The sequence below is a fragment of the Tachyglossus aculeatus genome, chromosome 11 (genome assembly GCF_015852505.1).
Source record: "Tachyglossus aculeatus isolate mTacAcu1 chromosome 11, mTacAcu1.pri, whole genome shotgun sequence".
In the NCBI taxonomy this organism is placed as follows: Eukaryota; Metazoa; Chordata; class Mammalia; order Monotremata; family Tachyglossidae; genus Tachyglossus; species Tachyglossus aculeatus.
The window spans coordinates 2,128,238-2,146,684 of NC_052076.1; the positions used below are offsets into that span (position 1 = coordinate 2,128,238).

General features: G+C 54.0%; 2 protein-coding genes across 2 annotated transcripts; both read right to left on the reverse strand.

Annotated features, from left to right (window-relative positions):
- Positions 1–2,874, reverse strand: IL1F10 (interleukin 1 family member 10). Its single transcript, XM_038753753.1, has 4 exons — positions 2,843–2,874; positions 1,558–1,643; positions 698–825; positions 1–213 (listed from the first exon to the last, which is right to left on the reverse strand). The coding sequence occupies exons 1-4, from the start codon at positions 2,872–2,874 to the stop codon at positions 1–3; spliced, it is 459 nt and encodes a 152-aa protein (XP_038609681.1).
- Positions 2,875–12,956: 10,082 nt separating this feature from the next.
- LOC119934106 (interleukin-36 alpha-like) lies at positions 12,957–16,878 on the reverse strand. The gene is made up of 4 exons (XM_038753505.1): positions 16,824–16,878; positions 15,907–16,026; positions 13,549–13,682; positions 12,957–13,169 (listed from the first exon to the last, which is right to left on the reverse strand). The coding sequence occupies exons 1-4, from the start codon at positions 16,876–16,878 to the stop codon at positions 12,957–12,959; spliced, it is 522 nt and encodes a 173-aa protein (XP_038609433.1).
- Between the last annotated feature and the right edge of the window lie 1,569 nt (positions 16,879–18,447).

An 18,447-nucleotide genomic window follows, 5' to 3' on the forward strand; every position in this document is an offset into this window, starting at 1 on the left:
CTACCGACTCAACTCGAAGTAGAACTGGGTGCTGGTGGAGGCTCCAGGTTCTCTGGAGAGCGCCAGGGGCTGCCAGGGCTCTGGTTGGGTGCAGAGGAACCAGCCAGGCCGGGCGGCTGCCTCTAGGCGGAAGGCGTCCCCACAGCTGGAGCGGTAGAAGGTGAAGCGGGTGGCCCGCTCCCCACCCTTGTACAGGTCCTCGATGGTCACGTCCTGGTGGCAGCAGTCAGGGAAGAGTGGGGAGAGAGAGGATCAGGGGAGTGCCCCCCTCTGTGGGCAGGACGTTGGCCATAGTGGAGGGGGCTCTGCACCACTAAGTGCTCTCAGAGTTGGGAAGGGGCTGCCCCAGAACCATGGGCCCTTGGAGTTCCATTCTTCAGGGTGGGTGAGTCTGCAGGCCTCCGGGGACCCCGGCTCCTCAAAGGCCAGTGGACAAGGCCCTGGCCTCCAGGAAAGCACACACAAGGATTTCCCGAAGCCCCTGGACTTCCTGAAGGCATTGAAAGGTGAACCTCACCTTCAGTGGTGACTTCTTCAAACATAAAAGACCGCTCTCTGTCTCTCTCTCGCCCCCGCCCTCCCATTCTGGCTAGCACGCATGCTGGTAGGGGATGCCCAGGGGTGTGGGGGAGCAGGCAGTGGCCCCAGGGCCGCGGGGGTGTGGGCCAGCTTCCCTCCCGCCCCCGCCCTGACTGACCTCCAGCTGCAGCGTGGGCTTCTCCCCGGTCTCCGCACAAGCCAGACAGCGGCTCCCGCCCTGGATCCCGATGATGATGGGGAACTTGCTGGGGTCGAGGGCTCGGTTGGGGAGCACGCACACCCGCTCTGGGTTAGTGGGGGCAGAAGAGGCTCAGGGATTAAACTCCCAGACTGCCCTCCACTTCCAACCTGCCTCCCTCCCTTCCCCACAAACCCCACTCCAGGTGTCTCTGCTCTGCACACAGAAAGCACTCAATAAATACAATTGACTGAACATTGCCAGGTTGAGGGCAGGAGGGAGAATTGGAAAAAGTAGTAAGACGCATGGCTAATCAACACCCACACGTTTCTAGGTTATGGAAAGAATTTGCCTTAAAAGAATTTAAAATCTTTTCCAGCGCTTAGAACAGTGCTTTGCACATAGTAAGCGCTTAACAAATGCCATCATCATCATCAAGGACCAGGGAGAGGATAGAGGAGCGCAAGACTCACTATGGAGAGTCATTTCCCCACCCGCAGGGGACCCAGGGGTCTGGCTGAGTCCTTGGTTTCTGGGGGGGCCTCCGGAGGGTCAATCCAGGGGTTTCCCCAGGGAGTCTCAGGTACAGCTGATCCCACGCAGTGCCCAGAATGGATTGGCACCACCAGGACTGTCCCTGGCTTGCTCCATCCTGGGTAGTCCCCCACCCACCCACCTCCACATCCTTAACTGGGTGTGCCACCAGCGGTCCCAGGCAGGGAGGGGGCATTTTCGTTTGCCACACTGGGGTAAATGCCTGGGTACCTCCACCTGGCCAGGAGGCCCCTGGGACTTGGGGAGATTGGGAGGGATTGCGGGCAGAGGGGTCAGCTGCTGACCTGGGCTGCCATTCTCCGTGCCCGGTTCCCCTGCCAGCAGCTGGTCATTCTTCAGGTACACTGCCTTCTGCTCTGCATTCTTAATTCTGAAACAGGAACCGGACAGACCTCCAGCTCCGGCACCAAAGGCCTCCCAGCTCCCTCCCCTCCCTGCAAGAATCCCTGGCTCCGGCCCCCCGTCACCCATGATCTTCTTCAGGGTCGAGGCCCCATCACACCAGTTTTCAGAGTTAGGGGAAGGTGGGGTGGAAGGTGTTTTAGAAGGCTCCAGGGGAGAGGAGAAGTTGGCAAATTGATGTGGGGGTGAATCCAGGCTAAAAGCCCGGAGTGGGGGCTCAGCAGTGGGAGACGGGGGTTTAGTTTGGGCAGGTGGGAGGCGCAAGCTGAAGTTGAGCAGGAGCCCAGATTCATGTCAACTGAGGGGTGAACAAGGCCACTTCTGGGGGAGCTGAGAACAGCAGACTTGGGGCTGGACAGATAGGCCAACCTCTCAGGGCAGGACTCAAGGGGAAAATTCCCACCATGGGCACGGCTATAGTGGGGGCTCCAGCCAAGGGTGAGGGGGGTTGGCAGAACAGCAGGTGGGGCCCAGCTCACCCAACTGGCGGAGAGAAACAAGGGTCCAGGACAGTTCAGAAGCCCCCATCCCTCTGGTCTGGCCATTCCCTGGCTGGCCCGAGGGCACCTCCAGCCCTAAGGAGATGGACTGCACCCTACCTACCTCAGGTCACATGTTCTGGTGGCCAAAAATGAGGTTCTCGGGCCCCCGGTTCAGGGCAGGTTGGCGGGCTGGTGTCAGGCTGGGTCTCAAACTACTTCTCATTCAGACATAATTGCCCTCTTCCCCTAGCTACAGCAGGAATGAGGGCCACCTGATCTTACTGGGTGTGACCAGCATGGTCAAAGATCAGGTAATCCCTCAGCCTAAAAGCATCTAGGAATTGGGCTTGGGAAAGGATGGGCTTCAAAATGGTGACCAGTGCCAGAGTGCATGGTGGGATTTGTGGTCCTGCATGCCTGGGTGGTCCATGTCCTTAGTTTTTCTCCTCCCTGCCCCCCCGCCACCAGGAGACAAAACAGTATTGTAAAGGGGCAACAGGTTAAATTTTAAATAAATATTGAAGGCTGGGTGGAATTGGCTCCAGTTCCCCTGGGCTTGGGCTGAACCGGGATGCAAGACACGGAGGAATGTGGTGATATGGCTATTTAGTGTATGCTGTTGGAGGGAGGAGCAACCCCTTCCCAGTAGTCATATGACCCATGCAGGGGCCCTTGAAAGACTCACATGTAATAACGTGCCAGCGGGAGGGAGCACATCACTGCACGTCAGAACAGCCACCCTGCCCGGAGGAAGAGGAAGGAAAGGCGATGACTGAGTTGCGTGGGAATTCACTGGGGAAAGCAGGTGCATACTCTTCTCACCAAGACATGAGGGTACCCACCTCCCTCACAGCTCTAGAGCCCTTGGCTCTGCCAGCTTCCTGCCCTCAGATCCTGCATCTCCCGCAGTGACCCTTCCTAGTATAAGGGAGTGGTAAGCTTTGGTGGCATGGAGTTCCAGATCCAGGGAGGGAGTGGCAGCTCTGGTTTAGCCTGGACAGTCCCAATTGGTTGGCCAGGACTTGACCCCCTGAACTCCAAACCTGTGCCCTTCCCCAACTCATCACCTCTGGCCTCCTGGAATGAGTCTCTGAGCCTCTGGGTCTGGGCTTGGAGCATGCACGGAAGACGAATATGCATGCTCAGTAGTGTATGCTGCAAGTTCCTGAGTGCTACAAAGCATGTGCCTCCAACAGTTCCAATTTGGGGGGAGCAAGTGCAAGCCTCTCCCGGGAGGCCAAGGAGGGGCCTGTTCTCGGTTGCTTCCCTGCCAAGACTTCTAGTGACATGCAGGCATGTCCAGCTGACAAAGGGATCCAGATCTCAAGGGGGAGCAACTCTGATGCTGCTCTAGGATTCCCTGGGTGGGCCAATGGAGATAGTTTCCATTCCTCGCATTACTACCAAGGGCAGAAAATTAGGGAGAGAGGAGATGTGCTTGCACAGGTGCTGAGATGAGACTTTCAGGTCAAGCTGCAAAGCCCCCGAGAGCAGAGGGAGGGTCAGGGGAGTGAAAGCCAATGCCATTCCCACCAGGACACCTACCTGTGGAGACGCAGGATCCACGGCTGCTCCTGGAAGTACAGGCTGGTGGCCGCAGGGGCCCGCCTGACTTTTATAGCAGCAGGTGGATGTGGGTCAGCCTGCTGCTCCTCCCCGGGAGGGAGCCAGGAGAGCTTGAGCCCGAGCCCAGAATTTTGCAACCTCCTCTGGGCCTGGGATAATCACCCCCACCCTTGGGGGAAGGGGCAAGGCGTGGGGCGAGGCATGGAAGGGGTTAATGAGTATTTGCGGCAGGTTTTGACCTACACAGATGAAAGCCAAGGTCGCATCACTGCCCCTGTTGTTGTATGTTGTGCTGCTGTTATTGTACTGTTGCTGTTGTTGTTGAGGGGTGTGGGTTTCAGTAGCCAAATAAGCCACACCGGGTTTCAGGCAGTCTCAACTGTGGGCCTCGGCCCTGCCTGCTTGCCGAGGGAGGGAGGGAGGTGACAGAGGGTGGGAGAGAGTCTCTGCCCTGAGCGGGGGTGGGGGAAAGGGGACACCGGTTCCCCGGCCCATGACTCTGTGACCTGTCAGTGAAAGGGCCCAATGGAAGTGGGAGAGGAGAGCTGGAGTTCAGCTTTCTCCAACCTGTTTCCCCACCACAAAAGGGAGGGCAGATCTCCAGGAGAGAAAAAGCCAGCAGGAGCCCTAGAGCAGCACCCCCTGGGGAGGCCTTCCAGCCCATCCATTCCAAGATTCTGCCTTGGACAGCAGCACCAGGAAGCTTGGAGGAACCTTGGGATGGTTGCCCCCTGGAGACCCACCTCCATGGTTTGGGATAGACCACACCATGTCCCTGACTCTCCTCTCTCCATCCCTGACTCTACCCCATTGACCCAGAATGGACCATCCAGGAGCAGATGAACCAACCCCAAAATCTGCTGGACTGCAGTTTGCTCCATCTTTAAATGCTACCTACTCCAGGGATCCTTCTCCAGTCAAATCACAATCAGACTCATCAAAAATGTGATCAAATCAGCCCCTCTGAACCCATATACACACTTAGATTGTTTTCTCAGCACTTGTATATATATATGCAAGTCCCTTAAGTGCTTTTATATATATACAAGTGCTGAGAATACAATTTAATTGTGTATATGGGTGCATAAATATATATATATAATTTGTGGTGAGAAGTCAGGACTGAAAGTCAGAAGATTGGCGTTCCAGTGTCACTGCCATTTGCCTGCTGTGTGACTTTGAGCAAGGTCTCTGTGCTTCAGTTTCCTTGTCTCTAAAATGTGGAGATAACCTGTCTCCCTACCTCTTATGCTGTGAGCCTTGTGTGGGTTAGGGATAAAGACAGTGTTCCATCTGATTTTTTTGTAACTACCCCAATACACAGCACAGTGTTTTCACATTATAATTGCTTAATATCATCATTCATTCATTCAGTCAATCAGTCAATGGAATTTATTGAGCACTTACTGTTTTCAGAGCATGTTCTAAGTGCTTGGGAGAATGCATTACCACAGAGTTGGTAGACATGTTCCCTGCCCACAAGGAGCTTACAGTCTAGCGGTGCAGAGAGACTAAAATAAATTACAGATATGAATGTAAGCACAGTAGGGCTAAGGGTGGGGAGAATATCAAATTCTTAAATAAATATGAGTAAAATCAAGTGATTAAAATAAATTACTGATAAGTACATAAGTGCTGTTGAGGGTGGGATGAATATCAAATACTTAAAGTGTATTTTTCATTTGCATATTTCAATTTTTTTCAGTTAAGTTCTGAAAGGGTTTGTACTACTTCCTTCTTATTCTTGTTTTCCCCCAAGCTTTCAGTGTCTGCAAATAATGTTTTTCTGCCTCCCACACTCCATGGAAGGCTTGGGAACAGGGGACATGGTACTTCCTACTGTTGGGTTCCTTCAAACAGTACTCCTTAGTTGCTCAATTATCCATTGAATTACTAGTTTTGATCACACTGTAAATATTTTTATGTCTGTCCCTCACACTAGAGTGTAAACAATTTGAGGGCAGGAAATGTGTCACTTTTTCAGTTTGTACTTCCCAACTAATTATTACTGAGCCCCCGACAAATGCTATTATCAATCAAAGTTATTTATTGAGTGCTTACTGTGTACTGAGAACTTTACTTGGGGCTTGGGAGAGGATCTTACAGCAGAATCAGTAGACACGATCCCTGCCCATAAGGAGTTCTCTAAATGCCATTGATCAATTGATGGACAGTAATAATTGATCATTGGACGTCTGTTACGTTCAGAGATGCGGAGTCGTACAAGGTGCCTGCTGAACGGTCACTGCACCAAGGTGCTCGGGACAGTACTAGATGCTCGGTGCTGAGCAGGGTGCTCAGAAGAGCGTACTGCACCCGGGAGGTGCCCAGTATAGTGCTCAGCACAGGATAACGATGCAGGGGGTGGGGAGAAGGGCCGGCTGGCCACTGTTGGCGGAGATACTTGGTGCCTCCGGGAGATAATAATAATAATAATAATAATAATAATAATAATAATAATAATGCCATGTATTAGGCGCTTACTATGTGCAAAGCACTGTTGGTGGAGATACTTGATGCCTCCGGGAGATAATAATAATAATAATAACATTTATTAGGTGCTTACTATGTGCAAATCACTGTTCTAAGCATAGGGGAGGTTACAAGGTGATCAGGTTGTCCCACTGGGGGCTCACAGTTTTGATCCTCATTTTCCAGATGAGGTAACTGAGGCCCAGAGAAGTTAAGTGACTTGCCCAAAGTCACCCAGCTGACAATTGGCGGAGCCGGGATTTGAACCCATTACCTCTGACTCCAAAGCCCGTGCTCTTTCCACTGAGCCACGCTGCTTCTCAGATCCACCCCCGCTGGGCCAAGGCTCCCTTTGGGGGTTCCCAGCCCGTCCCCTCTCTCCCCGGCCCGGGCCGCCCCCTCTGGGACCCCCGGGAACCGGGCCTGAGGCGGGAGGGCGGGATGAGGGCCCCCCTGCCTGGGGTTGGGTTCATTTATTCATTCAATCGTATTTATTGAGTGCTTACTGTGTGCAGAGCACTGGACTAAACCAAGTTGGCAACATCTAGAGATGGTCCCTACCCAACAACGGGCTCACAGTCTGGAAGGGGGAGACAGACAACAAAACAAAACATATTAAAAAAATAAAATAAATAGAATAGTAAATATGTACAAGTAAAATAAATAGAGTAATAAATATGTACAAACATATATACAGGTGATGTGGGGAGGGGAAGGAGGTACTACTACTAATAATAATGATGGCATTTGTTAAGCGCTTATTATGTGCAAAGCACTGTTCTAAGCGCTGGGGGGGATGCAAGATGATCAGGTTGTCCCACGTGGGGCTCACGGTCTTAATCCCCATTTTACAGATGAGGTAACCGAGGCGCAGAGAAGTTAAGTGACTTGCCCAAGGTCACACAGCAGACACGTGGAGGAGCTGGGATTCGAACCCATGATCTCTGACTCCAAAGCCCAGGCTCTTTCCACTGAGCCACGCTGCTTCTAGGTAGGGTGGTGGGGGGAGATGGGGAGGGGGAAGAGGGGGAGAGGAAGGAGGGGGCTCAGTGTGGGAAGGCCTCTTGGAGGAGGTGGGCTCTCAGTAGGGCTTTGAAAGGTGGAAGCGAGCTAGCTTGACGGATGTGCGGAGGGAGGGCATTCCAGGCCAGGGGTCGACGGCGGGACAGGCGAAAACGAGGCCCAGTGAGGAGGTGAGCGGTGGCAGAGGAGCGGAGGGTGCAGGCTGGGCTGGAGAAGGACAGAAGGGAGGTGAGGTAGGAGGGGGCGAGGGGATGAACAGCCTTGAAGCCCAGGGTGAGGAGTTTTTGCCTGATGCATAGGTTGACTGGTAGCCACTGGAGATTTTTTGAGGAGGGGAGTAACATGCCCAGAGCGTTTCTGCACAAAGATGATCCAGCCGGCAGCGTGAAGTATAGATTGAAGTGGGGAGAGACAGGAGGATGGGAGATAATAATAATAATAGCATTTATTAAGTGCTTACTATGTGCAAAGCACTGTTCTAGCGCTGGGGAGGTTACAGGGTGATCAGGTTGTCCCACAGAGGGCCTCACAGTTTTAATCCCCATTTTCCAGATGAGGGAACTGAGGCCCAGAGAAGTGAAGTCACCCAGCTGACAAGTGGCGGAGCCGGGATTTGAACCCATGACCTCTGACTCCAAAGCCCGTGCCCTTTCCACTGAGCTACGCTGCTTCTCAGCGAGCACCCTCCTCTCCTCTCAATCAATCAATCAATCAATCGTATTTATTGAGCGCTTACTATGTGCAGAGCACTGTACTAAGCGCTTGGGAAGTACAAATTGGCAACACATAGAGACAGTCCCTACCCAACAGTAGTCTCACAGTCTAAAAGACTGCCACTATTCCCCTCACCGTGTCTCGTTCTTGCCTGTCCCGCCGTCAACCCTCGGCCCACGTCCTCCCCCGGGCCTGGAATGCCCTCCCTCTGCCCATCCTCCAAGCTAGCTCTCTTCCTCCCTTCAAGGCCCTACTGAGAGCTCACCTCCTCCAGGAGGCCTTCCCAGACTGAGCCCCCTCCTTCCTCTCCCCCTAGTCCCCCTCCCCACCCCCCCGCCTTACCTCCTTCCCTTCCCCACAGCACCTGTATATATGTATATATGTTTGTACATATTTATTACTCTATTTATTTTACTTGTACATATCTATTCTATTTGTTTTATTTTGTTAATATGTTTGGTTTTGTTCTCTGTCTCCCCCTTCTAGACTGTGAGCCCACTGTTGGGTAGGGACCGTCTCTATGTGTTGCCAACTTGTGCTTCTCAAGTGCACGCAGTAAGTGCTCAATAAATACGATTGATTGACTGATTGACTGTATGTATTTATTACTCTATTTTATTCGTACATATTTATTATATTTTGTTAATATGATTTGTTTTGTCTTCTGTCTCCCCCTTCCAGACGGCGAGCCCGCTGTTGGGTAGGGACCGTCTCTATGTGTTGCCAACTTGTGCTTCTCCAGCACACGTAGTAAGCGCTCAATAAATACGACTGATTGACTGATTGTATGTATTTATTACTCTATTTTATTCGTACATATTTATTCTATTTTGTTAATATGTTTTATTTTGTCGTCTGTCTCCTCCTTCCAGACTGCGAGCCCGCTGTTGGGAAGGGACCGTCTCTAAATGTTGCCAACTTGGCTTAGTCCAGTGCTCTGCACGCAGTAAACGCTCAATAAATACGATTGAATGAATGAATGGCACGATGGCGGGGTGGGGCGGGGGGGGTGGCTGGAGAAGCATTGTGGCTCCCTGGAAAGAGCCCGGGCTTTGGAGTCAGAGGTCATGGGTTCAAATCCCAGCTCTGCCAACTGTCAGCTGGGTGACTGTGGGCAAGTCACTTCACTTCACTTCTCTGCACCTCAGTTCCCTCATCTGGAAAATGGGGATTAAGACTGTGAGCCCCCCGTGGGACAACCTGATCACCTTGTAACCTCCCCAGCGCTTAGAACAGTGCTTTGCACATAGTAAGCGCTTAATAAATGCCATCATTATTATTATTATTGGCACCCGATGGGGCCTGGCCCGGGGCGGGGAAGAGGAGGAGCCTCCCTCTCCTCCTCCCCCTCCCCCCCCTCTCTCTCTCTCCCTCCCTCCCCCCCTCCCCCTCCCCCTCTCCCTCCCTCTCTCTCTCTCTCTCTCTCTCTCTCTCTCTCTCTCTCTCTCTCTCTCTCTCTCTCTCCCTCCCTCCCCCTCCCTCCCTCTCCCTCTCCCTCTCCCTCCCTCCCTCCCTCCCTCTCTCTCTCTCTCCCCCTCCCCCGCTCCCACACTCCCTCTCTCCCTCTCCCTCTCCCTCTCCCTCTCCCTCTCTCTCCCCCTCCCTCTCTCCCTCCCTCTCTCTCCCTCTCCCCCTCCCTCTCCCTCCCTCTCTCCCTCTCTCCCTCTCCCTCCCTCTCCCCCCCCCTCCCCCTCTCCCCCTCTCCCCCTCTCTCCCTCTCCCCCTCCCTCTCTTCCCCTCCCCCTCCCCCTCCCCCCCTCCCCCTCCCTCTCCCTCTCCCTCCCCCTCCCCCTCCCTCCCTCTCTCTCTCCCCCCCTCCCCCTCTCCCCTCTCCTCTCTCTCCCTCTCTCCCTCTCCCCCTCTCCCCCTCTCCCCCCTCTCCCTCTCTCCCTCTCTCCCTCTCCCTCTCCCTCTCCCTCTCCCTCTCCCTCTCTCCCCCTCTCCCTCTCCCTCTCCCTCTCCCTCTCCCTGTCTCCCTCTCCTCCTCTCCCTCCTCCTCCTCCTCCTCCTCCTCCCTCCTCCCTCCTCCTCCCTCCTTCCTCCTTCCTCCTTCCCTCCCCCCTCGGCCCGGACACAAGAGGGGAAAACCAGCGGAGCCAGGTTTATTGGAAGCCCGTGGAGCCACCGACAGGCCCGTGGGGGTGAGTAGCCCGGGGCGAGTGGCCTCCCTAGGCCGCAATGGGGCCCCGGGCTTTGGATCTCTAATGCGGTTTGTTCACTTACTCGATTCTCCACCCGCCTTTGGCCTCAGGAAAATCTTTTCCGACCCCTTTGGTAAGAAGGAATACCTGTTGGCCCGGGTTTCAATCAATCAATCAATCAGTCGTATTTATTGAGCGCTTGCTGTGTGCTGTACTAAGCGCTTGGGAAGTCCAAGTTGGCAACATCTAGAGACGGTCCCCACCCAACAGTGGGCTCACAGTCTAGAAGGGGTGAGACAGACAACAAAACAAAACAGCCCCGCAGCGTACGATAACGTGAGCTTAATAATAATTTCTAGACTGTGAGCCTGCTGCTGGGTAGGGACCGTCTCTATCTGTTGCCAACTTGGGCTTCCCAAGCGCTTAGTACAGTGCTCTGCACACAGTAAGCGCTCAATAAATGCGATTGAATGAATGAATGATGATGATGGCATTTGTTAAGCGCTTACTATGTGCAAAGCACTGTTCTAAGCGCTGGGGAGCGTGGCTCAGTGGAAAGAGCTTGGGCTTTGGAGTCAAAGGTCATGGATACGAGTCCCCACTCCGCTACCTGTTTTCTGTGTGACCTTGGGCAAGTCACTTAACTTCTAGGAGCCTCAGTTCCCTCATCTGTAAAATGGGGATGAAGACAGTGAGCCCCACGTGGAACAACCTGATCACTTTGCATCCCCCCCAGCGCTTAGAACAGTTCTTTGCACATAGTAAGCACTTAACAAATGCCATTATTATTATTATTATTATTTCAAGGTGATCAGGTTGTCCCACAGGGAGCTCACAGTTTTAATCCCCATTTTCCAGGCGAGGGAACCGAGGCTCAGAGAAGTTGACTTGCCCAACGTCACACAGCTGAGTTTCTGTTCATTCATTCATTCAATTGTATTTATTGAGTGCTTACTGTGGGCAGAGCACAGTACTATGCGCCTGGGAAGTATAAGCTGGCAGTTTATAGAGACGATCCCTACCCAACAATGGGTTCACAGTCTAACGGGCAGGGTTTGAGGCAGGGGCATCAGGTGTCCCTGGCCTGCAGGGCCCCGGGGGGCCACAACGTTCGGTAGCCCAGCCTGAGACCCCCCCCTAACCTCCCCAACACATCCTTTCCTCTGCCTTAACAGCCAGCTTTCCTCCCTCCCTTCATCCCTCTCTCCCTCCGTCCTCCAGCTCCTCTGCCAGGCGCGAGCCTCACTGCATCCCCACGAGTTTAGTGGGTGCAGGGAAGCTGGGACACAAAAGGAGAAGGCCGGGAACCCAGCGGGGGCCATGGCATGGGCCTGCTTCTGGTGGGCAGAGGGCCCGTAGGTTAGTAGCCCAACCTACTGCTTAGCGCCCAGGGCCTAGCAACCTAGTGCTTTGCACAAAGTGGGAAGCTGTGTGGCGTAGTGGAAAGGTCATGGGCCTGGAAATCAGGAGGTGCAGGTGCTCTTCCCTATTCTGTCACTTGTCTGCTGTGTGACCCTGGGCAAGTCAGTTAACTTCTCTGGGCCTCAGCTCCCTCATCTGTAAAATGGGATCTAATAAGCCGAGCGTACTCACTGAATGCTTGAGAGAGTATAGTACCATGGAGTTGGTAGAGATTTTCCCTGCTCACGGTTAGCTTTACAGTCTGGAGGGGGAGACTGACATTAATATAAATAAATAAATTACAGATAATCGTGGCTCTGCCACTTGACTCCTGTGTGACCTTGGGCAAGTCGCTTCACTTCTCTGTGCCTCAGTTCCCTCATCTGTAAAGTGGGGATTGAGACTGTGAGCCCCACATGGAATAGGGACTGTGTCCAACCCGATTTGCTTGTATCCACCCCAGTGCTTAGTACAGTGCCTGACACGTAGCACTTAACAAATACCACTATTATTATCATTATAGGTGATGTGGTTGAGCCTCCTCCCTCTGTCTTATAAGCCCCATGTGGGACAGGGACTGTGTCCAACCTAATGATCTTTTATCTACCCCAGCGCTTAGTACCGTGCCTGACACTTAGCACTTAACATGTGCCATTAAAAAAACAAAAAAGGCTTGGGCTGGGTTGGGGTTTGGAGACCCTGTGGCTCTTAGTCCACCTGCAGCCACTCGTTCTTGATACGGAGAGAGACAGAGAGACACTACAGCCCAAGAGAGAGCAGAATTTTCCTCCACTGTCCTGGGAAATGAAGGTTCTGAACCCCATCAGTCAGTGGTATTTATTGAGTTTTTACTTGGTGCAGGGCACCATATGAAGCTCTTGAGAGGCTATAATAGAACAGAGTTGGTAGAAACGTTCCCTGCCCACAAGGAGCTTATAGTCTAGAACGGGAGACAAACATTAAAATAAATGATAGGGGAAGCAGCAGCGGACAGAACAGAGGATTTGTATGGAGGGCGGTGAGATGAATAGCAAGTTCTTAAAAGGTGTCGATCCAAGTGCAAAGGTGAAGCAGGAGGGCTGAGTCAGGGAAGGCCTCTTGGACTCTCAGTTGACCTGTCCGGGCTTTTCTATGGATTGAAAATGGAAGTTGGAGATGTGGGTTTCTTCTCATGTGTCTTTCAGGCCGGTGGGCTCCTCCAGGTAGGGCGAGCTGCCAATTCAAAGCTGTGTGTGTTCGACCCGGATTTGTTTTGATAAAAAGTGAAATGTGTAGTCTCGTCCTAGTCCAGGTGTCCCTGTAGCAGAGATTCCCCGCTCTCCTCCGGGCCCAACCTCGGCTGAATTTAGCTAGCGGAGCCCGAGGACTCAGTCCTGGGAGAGGAGGGACTAGAAGCCTTGAGGACCCAGTGTGCCCCAGGCAGGGGGGAGGGACCACACTGGGGGGCAATGGGCCTGAGCCCACCAGAAGCTCTGTCAGGGCTTATTTAACTTCAAAACAAAAGTCTGTGAAATGGGTTTCTCCCCGTTTGTCCGTCAGGCCGACGGGCTCCTCGGTGTGCGGGGAGGTGCAGATGAACCAGCCGGGGTGAGCCACCGATTCAAAGCTGTGCGTGTTCGACCCGGATGTGTTCTGATAAAATCTGAAGCGGTTCGACTCGTCCCCATTGTTGTATAGGTCCATGATCTTCTTGTCCTGAGGGAGGGGAGGAAAGGTGTGAGTGGGGGTGGGGGGAAGGCCTTTTGACCCCTGGACGGACAGCAGCTCTGGACACCGTGGGGAGAGATGGGTTCTGGGCGCAGGGGAGGGATCAGGAATTCCGGGGCTGCTGTGGTCAGTCTGCCTGCTGCTGCCCCTCAGCCTCCTGCGCTGTGACCCGGTCTTGGCTCTGCTCCCACTGTCCCAGGAGAACCTCACCGTGGAGAACCGGGCTGGGTGGTGGTGGGTAACCCCGTCTCTGGCCCGCGGAGTCTCCATTCAATGAGGCAGGAGATGGGCCCTGCGCCCTCCCCCCAACACCCTGCCAGGGTTCCCTGAGATCACCAGCTCTTCAGCCCTGTCCCCTGAGACTTACCTTCACCTGCAGCACGGGTTGGCCCCCAGAGTCCTCGCAGCACAAACACAGGTCTCCATTCTGGATTCCAATGTAAACAGGCTTCCCCTTCTCCGCAGCTGTGTGGTCTCTGTTTGGCATTAGGGTGAAAATGTCTGGGAAAAGAGCAGCGGGAGAGGAGGTGAAGTGGGTGCAGTGACCGGCCGGATCGTGGAGGTGCATACCTGACTAGATCTGGCCTGGACTTGGCCCTGTTCGGTGGGAAGGGACTGGGCAGGGGTCAGGGCTCCTTTGGCGTGCCCTCTTCTGGCTGGTGGGGCCTCCAGGGGAAGGGCAGAGGCCCTGTAATAATAATAATAATACTTGTATTTTTGTAAGAGTTTACTTGGTGCCAAACCCTGTACTAAGCACTGGGTTAGATACAAGGTGATCAGGTCAGACATAAACCCTGTCCCATATGGGGTTCTCAGGGGCTGTCCCCATTATTTCCCGCTCTGATCTCTGTGCTCTGTGCCGAGTCCTCATAGCACAATCGCTGCACGCTGGGCTCCTGTCTAGACTCCTTCACCTTGTTAGTGTGTCTGTCTGCACTTGAGGACTCAGGTCTAGATATGCCTGACCCCAACAAGGTTTTGGAGGAAGATAGAGCAGGAGCATCGGAGAACACGGGGTTTGTCGGTGGAAGGAGGGTGGTGGGGAGAAGGGATGCTTTTAGAGTCATCCAGACCACTTGGGGAAGTCTGTATTTTGGTGGTTTTTGTTTTTTTAATGGCTTTTAAGTGCTTACTACGTACCAGGCACTGTTCTAAGCAGTGGGGTAGTTCCAAGATAATCAGATTAGACGCAGTCCCAGTCTGTCATAGAGCTCACAATCTTAATCCCCATTTTACAGATGAGGTAATTGAGGCACAGAGAAGTGAAGTGACTTGCCTTAGGTTACAGGGCAGACAGGTGGCAGAGCCAGGTATAAAATCCAGGTCCTTCTGACTCCTAGGCCCTTGCTCTAACCACTAGGACACCCTGCTTCTCATTTGGAACCTGGCTCAGTCACCATCCACCCAGTTACATTCATTCATTCATTCAATGGTATTTATTGAGCGCTTACTGTGTGCAGAGCACTGTACTAAGCACTTGGGAAGTACAAGTTGGCAACAGTTACATCTGGGCTGTGGGGTCCGGAGCATCGAGCTTGGGGGTAGAGGAGAACTGAGGGTCTGGGGAAAGTTCTGGTGCCAGAGATATTCAGCGTGTTGGGAAGAGGGGGACCCAGTCTGTGTTGCTCCCAGACTGAGCCCCTTCCTTCCTCTCCCCCTCGCCCCCCTCTCCACCCCCCCCATCTTACCTCCTTCCCTTCCCCACAGCACCTGTATATATGTATATATATGTTTGTACATATTTATTACTCAATTTATTTATTTATTTATTTATTTTACTTGTACCTATCTATTCTATTTATTTTATTTTGTTAGTATGTTTGGTTTTGTTCCGTCTCCCCCTTTTAGACTGTGAGCCCACTGTTGGGTAGGGACTGTCTCTATATGTTGCCAACTTGTACTTCTCAAGCACTTAGTACAGTGCTCTGCACACAGTAAGCGCTCAATAAATACGATTGATTGATTGATTGACTGTTGGCAGGGCCTGAACCCCACTTGAGGGCAGAACTGAGATAAGGGGGCTGGAGGGCAAGGGGGAAGCATATTCTGGCAGCAACCTGTTCCTTAGTACTGCTCTGTCAGAATCCTGTGGGAATGAGCCCAGCAGGAAGTCTGGCAGAGTCTCTAAATTCAGGAGAGAAAAGTCTTGCAGGCTGGCCTACTCCGTGTGCGGAGCAGTGAATCTGTGTGCTCAGGATCTGACCATTTCCCTCACTGAACCTCGATCTACCATCTCTGGGTCCTTGCTCACCCCTTCCTTCCTACCCGGAGTTCCCACCCCTTTCAAATCGGTCCGTGCACAGCGCACCCCACCTTCAGAGCTCACTCCGCTCCTCCCGCAGTCACCCTGTTTTCTCCCTAGCCAGATCTCCTGCTGCCTCTGCCATGACAAGGGGAGCAGGTGGTCCGTCCAGCAGATACGCGGACGGAAACCAGTAATTCCAGACTGGGCTGAGCTGGCACCCTGTCAGGGTGGCACTGTGCTGAACCGAACCATTTTCCTGGGGAAGGGCCTTCAGTCTCCCGGAGCACCCATTGGACATGACAGCCCTTCATATGAGAGCCTTAGGCCCCTCCCCTCCACTACCCAACCCCTCAAACCTTCCAATTTCTCCAGAGGCAGAGAAGGAGCCTCAGAACAGTGCTTGACACATAGTAAGCGCTTAACAAATGCCATTAAAAAAAAAAAAAGCAGCAGCCATGAGCAGGGCAGTTTAGGACTCACGTGCGTTCGTGTCTGAGGATTTTGGGACTGCGACGACGGTCTTTTCCACCAGCATCCAGTACTTGTTGGCCGTGTCACAGATGGTTCCGTTGGGGGCCAATTTGGGGGTTTCGATAGACACTGTGCCACGCAAACACCAAGGAAAGGCCTCAGTTATGGGACCAGTTATGGCAGACATTTTGGCATTAGCAAAGTCATCTGGCACAGAAACCAGGGCCCGGGGCCAGAGGTTTGTGCATGGTGGGCAGTGGCATGGAGCCCTTAGGATGAGGCCAGCCCAGCCAGTCCCTGCCATGGATACACTGAGAAGAGAGGTCAGCTCAGGGGCCCGGGGGCTGGGGGCGGGTTTGAAGCAGGTTCATTCAATCGTATTTATTGAGTGTTTACTGTGTGCAGAGCACTGTACTAAGCCTGTGCCCCTGCTGCACTGCACACACCCCACCTGCGGACCAGGGCTCCTGTTGCGAGGCCCAGGGAACAGAGTAGGGAGGTCCAGGGCTGAGACTCGCTCGGATTGGACCATGACACCCCGTGGAGCAGGGCCAGGGCCCAGGTGGCATTTCTCTCTCCCCCATCTCCCCCCAACCCACCCCTGGTGGAGCTGCCCTCAGGGCTCCCCACATTTGAAGTCTGCCCCCAACAGTGACCTGCCCTCGGTCTCCGGCTACTTCAGCCCGAGCCCCTTAGGTGGGGCCCTAAAACTTATGTGCCTGGCAGGGGTCCTCTGCTCCAACAATGGGAGTGGCCAGTCACAAACTCCTCCACAGCATCTGTCAGGGGCTCCTATGCTGAGGGTTCCTGGGTGCCCCTTCTTCCTGGCCATTTTAGGGGCCCCAGCCCCCTACCCTCCACCTCCCCTCAGGGCAGCCTGCCAACTGGTCTGCTCAGGCCTGACCCAGATGGCCCGAGGTCCTTACGAGTATGTCCCAGAATATTGTCATCCGAGGGAGAGTTCTGGCCCTGGGCAGTCATGGTGCAGCAAGTACAGCTCCTGCAAGGGTGGGAGGCAATTAATGGGGGGCAGGATGCCACTTGGGGACGAGTGCCACAGGAACTCCACCCCAGCCCCCATGACCACCCAGTCTCCAGGCTTGTCCAGTGTGGGTACCGGCAGTCAGAGGGATCCCCGGGCTGGGGGTCAGAAGGCCGGCTCCTGCCCAGACAAGACCTGGCATGAAGGGCCCAGCCGGTCCGAGCTGGAAACCTGGCACCTCCCAGGGTTCTGTGACTTAGCAGAGCCGATGGAGGGAGAGACCGCAGATGGGGCTTTCAACAGCAGGGAGGGCCCTGGTTTCTACCTAATCCCAGAAGACACCTGGGACATTCAGCCAGCGGCCGTTCTCTATCGGGGAGATCCCTGGGCATAGGAATATGTCGCCTGCCTCTGTTCCCCCGGGCCCCGGGTGCTGAGGCTTGGCAGACGGCCATGTGGAGGGGGAGCGTCCTTAGGGAGCAGGCCCCAATGCAACCAGATGTGTGTGCGTCGGTCCCCGGGCTTACCTGTGGGTCCCGGGCTCTGCGCTGCTGCTCCGGCTGTTTCTGGAGTGTCCGGAGCTCCCGCACCCTTTTGTACCGCTGGGAACTGCTGATGGATCTGGTTCTGCGGGGCTGGGGTGCGGGTGGGGACCGGGGCGGGGATGGGCGACTGTTTCCTGGTGGCAGAGGAGCCTGTGGGGATCTCTGGGCGGGGGCTGGGCCAGGCTGGGATGTGACCACTGGCCGGAAGGGTTCCAGGCCCATGACACCCAGATGGGAGTTTGGGGGCTGATGCTCCGGGCCAGAAGGGGTTTCCCAGTCCCTGCTGGTCATTTGGTATAACCATTAGATCGGAATTCCTCCATGTCACTGGGAGTCCCCCTTATCCATGCCATTCCCCCCCCCCACCAAGGGACACTGTCCATATTCCCTTCCGCATGCCTCCCCGCCCCGCCCTGAGTCCATGTCAGCACAGGAGATGCTTTATTTCCAGATTTCACCCTTTCCCACCCGTTACCTAGTGGCCCCCAGCAACCCAGGCCTCCTTCCCCTGCATCTGACCCTGAATCTCTTCTTCTCCTCTTTCTCCTCCTGCTTCTTCTCCTTTCTTTCCTCCTCCTCTTCTTCTCCTTTTCTTATTTTCCTTGTCTTTCTTCTTTTTCTCTCCTCCTCCTCCTTCTCCTCCTTCTCCTCATCCTTTTCTCTTTTTCTTCTCCTTCTTCTTCATCTCCTCCTCCTCCTCCTCCTCCTCCATCCCATTCTCCTCCTTCTCTCTCTCCCTCATTACCTCTTCTCCTGGCAACCCCTCGCGCAGCCCCAGGTGGACCTGTCCTCTGGAAAGACTCGGTGGAGTCTTCTGGCCCTACCTGCTCCTCGTCAGTTCCCCCCTGTGCCTCTCTATATGTTGCCAACTGGTACTTCCCAAGCGCTTAGTACAGTGCTCTGCACACAGTAAGCGCTCAATAAATGCGATTGATTGATTGATTGAGACCCCTCTTGGAGGTAGAGTCCTGGCCTGGACCGATGTGGGTCTGGCTCAGAGGTGTGGCAAGGGGGTAGAGATTC

Bases quoted from the DNA above. Each gene is read 5' to 3' on its own strand.
- LOC119934106 (XM_038753505.1), bottom strand. From the start codon at position 16,878: ATGACTGCCCAGGGCCAGAACTCTCCCTCGGATGACAATATTCTGGGA. The intron at 16,027-16,823 runs GTAAGGACCTCG...TGCGTGGCACAG, and splicing joins CAATATTCTGGGACATACTC to TGTCTATCGAAACCCCCAAA. The intron at 13,170-13,548 runs GTAAGTCTCAGG...CCCCTCCCTCAG, and splicing joins AACCCGTGCTGCAGGTGAAG to GACAAGAAGATCATGGACCT.
- IL1F10 (XM_038753753.1), bottom strand. From the start codon at position 2,874: ATGTGCTCCCTCCCGCTGGCACGTTATTACAT. The intron at 1,644-2,842 runs GTGAGTCTTTCA...TTCCTGTTTCAG, and splicing joins CCGCTGGCACGTTATTACAT to AATTAAGAATGCAGAGCAGA. The intron at 214-697 runs GTCAGTCAGGGC...TGCTGCCACCAG, and splicing joins AGCCCACGCTGCAGCTGGAG to GACGTGACCATCGAGGACCT.